Source organism: Babylonia areolata, chromosome 6, assembly GCF_041734735.1.
Source record: "Babylonia areolata isolate BAREFJ2019XMU chromosome 6, ASM4173473v1, whole genome shotgun sequence".
Lineage (NCBI taxonomy): Eukaryota > Metazoa > Mollusca > Gastropoda > Neogastropoda > Buccinidae > Babylonia > Babylonia areolata.
The window spans coordinates 15,008,751-15,012,810 of NC_134881.1; the positions used below are offsets into that span (position 1 = coordinate 15,008,751).

The 4,060-nt window shown below is 34.9% G+C and overlaps 1 protein-coding gene across 3 annotated transcripts in view; it reads right to left on the bottom strand.

The window, feature by feature from the left end:
• The window catches only part of LOC143282770 (uncharacterized), a 29,480-nt gene extending 25,420 nt beyond the window's left edge, over positions 1-4,060 (bottom strand). For 2 of the 3 annotated variants that reach the window (XM_076588532.1, XM_076588530.1), the window contains exon 1: positions 3,893-4,060. In XM_076588532.1, coding sequence (XP_076444647.1) covers positions 3,893-3,946 — 54 coding nt within the window. In that variant the 5' untranslated portion in view covers positions 3,947-4,060. The remainder of the gene's footprint in view (positions 1-3,892) is intronic. The other variant, XM_076588533.1, reaches the window with a different exon arrangement.

Below are 4,060 nucleotides of genomic sequence, written 5' to 3' on the forward strand. Positions count from 1 at the left end.
CCTGACCCTTGACTTCTGACTTTTGAACAGAATTTTCATCTGCAGCATTTCAGTAGAGTGAAAGACTTTTTTAAATTTTTGTCTTCTGTTCCCACTGCACTCAAACAAATTACATGTAATGCTGAAGTTTGTCATGCATTTTCTTGTTTCTTTACTTATCCAAATTACTCATTTTGCTGTGTTTGTTTTTTTGTGTGTGTGTTTTTCTTTTTTTATAATCTTTATCATTCAAAATTATGTTCTCATATATTACCATGTAATCTTATAATTAATATAAATGTTACTTAATAAAAAAAATAAAAATAAAAATAATAATGAAATAAAAAAAAGTAGGAGTACTTGAACTTAAAAATATGTATATATTCATCATTCTTTTCTCTCTCTTTTTTTATTTCTTTTTTTTATCAAATTTTGCCATGTGATTAAATTTTTTTTTACCTGACTAAAAAAAAAAGCAAAAAAAAGCAGGGGATCTTCTAATTAGCGGGAAGCTATCCATTGATCACACAACTGTTCTTGATTAAAATCTGCAGACAATAAGATACAGACAAAGAAAAAAATACAGGGGAGACAGATGGACACTGAGACAGACTGAGTAAAACTTAACTCTCTCCATACCAACGGCGAAAGAGACGACGTTAACAGCGTTTCACCATCATCAAAATATTGCAAGCAGAAGGCTCTTATACTGAAGAGGTGAATGTTGAAAAAGAATACCACAATTCTGACGACGGAAGCTACAGCTTGGGTCATTCAGACACCCACTGGACATCCGAGGGGTCTGTGTAGAGGAGAAGAGAGGACTGGCCGTACTGAGTGAGTTAAAGAACAGTAATGTCTGTCTGTATGTTTGTGTGCTTGCGTGCATCAAATTTCAATGCCTGCATGTAAATTCCTTTGCTTTTTAAGAATTTGTATTTCTTTTATGACACAACATTCCTTTTCAAATATGTAACTGAATACTCACTTATTTTGTGGATTACATTATACATTTTTGCAAAAATGTCACAGAAAACTCTCTTCTATCATCAATAACATTACATTTTCTTGCAAATATGAAACCAAAAGCTTACATACTTCATGGATTACATAATATTATCTTCTTGAAAACATGTAACTAAATACATAACATAAAAAATTACAAACAGCACATGCAGAAGAGGTCACCTTCACTGTTCATGGGACAAAAACTGACACACGTAACAGCACTTGAATCAGCAAGCTCCTTTAGGGCATGGTCACTAATTCAGATGTCAATATTAAGTGTTACTCCAGTGACAGTGAATGTGTATATACTATATCTCTGGACAGCCTCGTGACTGAGTTATTTGCTTTATCTGCATACTTCTCGTAACGATGCCATCATACAAATTACTGTGTTGGCACTACTTTCTGCCAAACAGCAAACATTTTTGTTTTGTTAGTATATCTTTCTATTGTTAAAAAGCATGATCACAATGCAGTGTAAACCAGAATCATATCATTTTGCTTCTGGATCCATGATACAAGGCAATCATTCAGCAAATAATGGGAAGTGATCAACATCACTTTCATGGTGAAATGTAGATACTTTGCCATATTAGTCAGCATGTACTGATATAGAGTCTTTCAACCATCCACTTCCTTTTCATACACCCCCACTACCCCACTATCCTGTATGACCCAACAAACTGATCTCTCTATCTACAACACCCATGGGAATGAATGTGATATTGATCAGCTTACATGTTGACAGCCCTGAACAGGATCTAAGATCCAACAGCCCCCTTTTTTTCCTCACCAAAACAGGATCAAACTAAGTGCTATGGTTTCAATGAGCTATGAAGAGGGTGAACCAATGTGTGTGTGTGTGTTTGTGTGTGTGTGTCTGTGTGTGTGTGTGTGATTTACTGATTTAGTGTCCAGCACAGCATACACGCTATGCACCTGATATGTACAACAAATCTTGTTTTGAATTCTGCAGAAGTAAGTGTCACTGATTACTGTTATAAAAAAACTATTACTACAGACCAAAATGTAAGGAAATAGTCCAGTATCAATATAACAATACTGGTAATTTCATTCAAACACAATGTAAATGCAGGGAAATCATCTGGAAACATACATACAGACTTCAGAGGCAAAACAGTTATAACACGGAGAATGTGTGTGTGTGTGTGTGTGTGTGTGCGCGCGCGCGCGCGCGTGCGTGTGTGTGCACACATATTCATGCGTGTGTTCTGCACACTTATAAGTGAGTGTGTATCAAATATCATAATAATAATTTTAAAAAATATATATATATCATGTGTTTGAAACTCACACTGTATAATCTTCAAAAACTCAAACCAAACTCAGCAAATCAAAGTTGAACTGCCAGGATTTTTTTAAGTCTAGCAGCAAATCCATTTTTACTTTTATCAGTTTTAAGTCCAAACAAATCTGCACAAGTCCAAACATATTAAAACCCTTCCCAGTGACAGCATAATCCAAAAATAGCCACAGAAGAGGAAGAAAAGTGGCAAGGGTAGACTTGGCACAGTTCCAAATGGCAGCACACCTTGTGCTTCTGGTGACATTTCAAAATACCTGTCTCTGGGAGGTAACAGTCTGACTTACCTATCATTCTCTGAGTTATTTTGTTTGTTCAGTTTGTTCTTCATTATGATTATCACAAGATCAGTTCATCTGTTTTCCCTCAGTTATATAAAAAGCATCCACTCTTCGTAAAATATGTCTTCCAAAGTTTGAAAAATGTGCTAAGCGCGCGCGCGCGCACACACACACACACACACACATACACACACATATGTAACATGTTCTGTCAGTTTTTGTTTTTTTAATATCATTAAAAACTATAGTTAAACTATATTAAAGTACATTTGCATCCACCCCACACCCACCAATGATTAGATAGTAAACAACATCAAATGGAGAAGAAAATATGTCATGTTCTGCAAAGTCTAATATACTGTGATCACTGGTCAGTAATTAACTTAACCTTAGAGACTTTCAGCCTGCTTGAACTGAACAATTAAGAGCTAGAGTGAACACTGCAGTGGTAATTAATAAATCATGGTATAGATAATAGCACAACGGATGAATGGAAAGTCTAATTTGGGAAAGAATAAAGTCAAATGAATCAGATCATGTTGCATAAGATCAATCGAGAACAAATGGATTTCATGTATAGCTGTATGTCATGAACATATCATTATATGTCACATTATAAAATATTTGGTGATTACAGATTAGATATGTTTTTGTTGATGTTTTTGATATCTCTGTTTAATCCAAACTTCAGTTTTCAAATTTTGTTTTGCCTCAGAACTTTTTACCATTTAGCAATATCGATTTTCAGTTTACATCTTCAGTTTCAGTGTTGCACTCTTTCAGATTCTAACAACACAACTGACTTTACAGTGTTTACTACTTATACTAGTCTCAGTTAAATGATAAATCTGTGATTAACTTCATTAAGTACATAAGTTCATAACTCGACAAAGATCGCTCTTAAGAATTACTAAAATTACAACACACTGTGTATGAGACATATTTTTCAAAATATACCAAACCAATTTCAAAACCAAAAAGCATACGTGCATGCAAGTGGGCTGTGTTAGTAGGTTATAAAAACAGCTGTGCCTACCAAGCAAGTCTTGTCATCCTCTCACACTTTCAGTTTCATATGTTGTGTTGGTCTAATTTGTAGTTTCGGTATGCAGTTAAGTCAATTCTTCATTGTTACTATATATCTTAAACATTTACAAACTGTTCAAAATGGGCCATTCACTCGATCATTTTTGGCAAAGGAACAAGTGAAACTTTTTTTCAGTTACGAAAGAAGTACTGGAGCAACAATAAATCATTTAATAAATATATCGATTCGGTTTCATTATCTTACGATACTCACCAGTGAAGCTTCTGCGGGTGGTTTCTCATTGAGGTTAACCTGTGGCGGAGCCATTTTTTTACGAGTTTCTTCAAAACAAGGCGAAAAAAAACAACGTTCAACGTCGACAAGGAAGTAGGAGGATCTGCTCGAAAAACCGTTGACGACTCAAACCCTTCTACCTTCCCT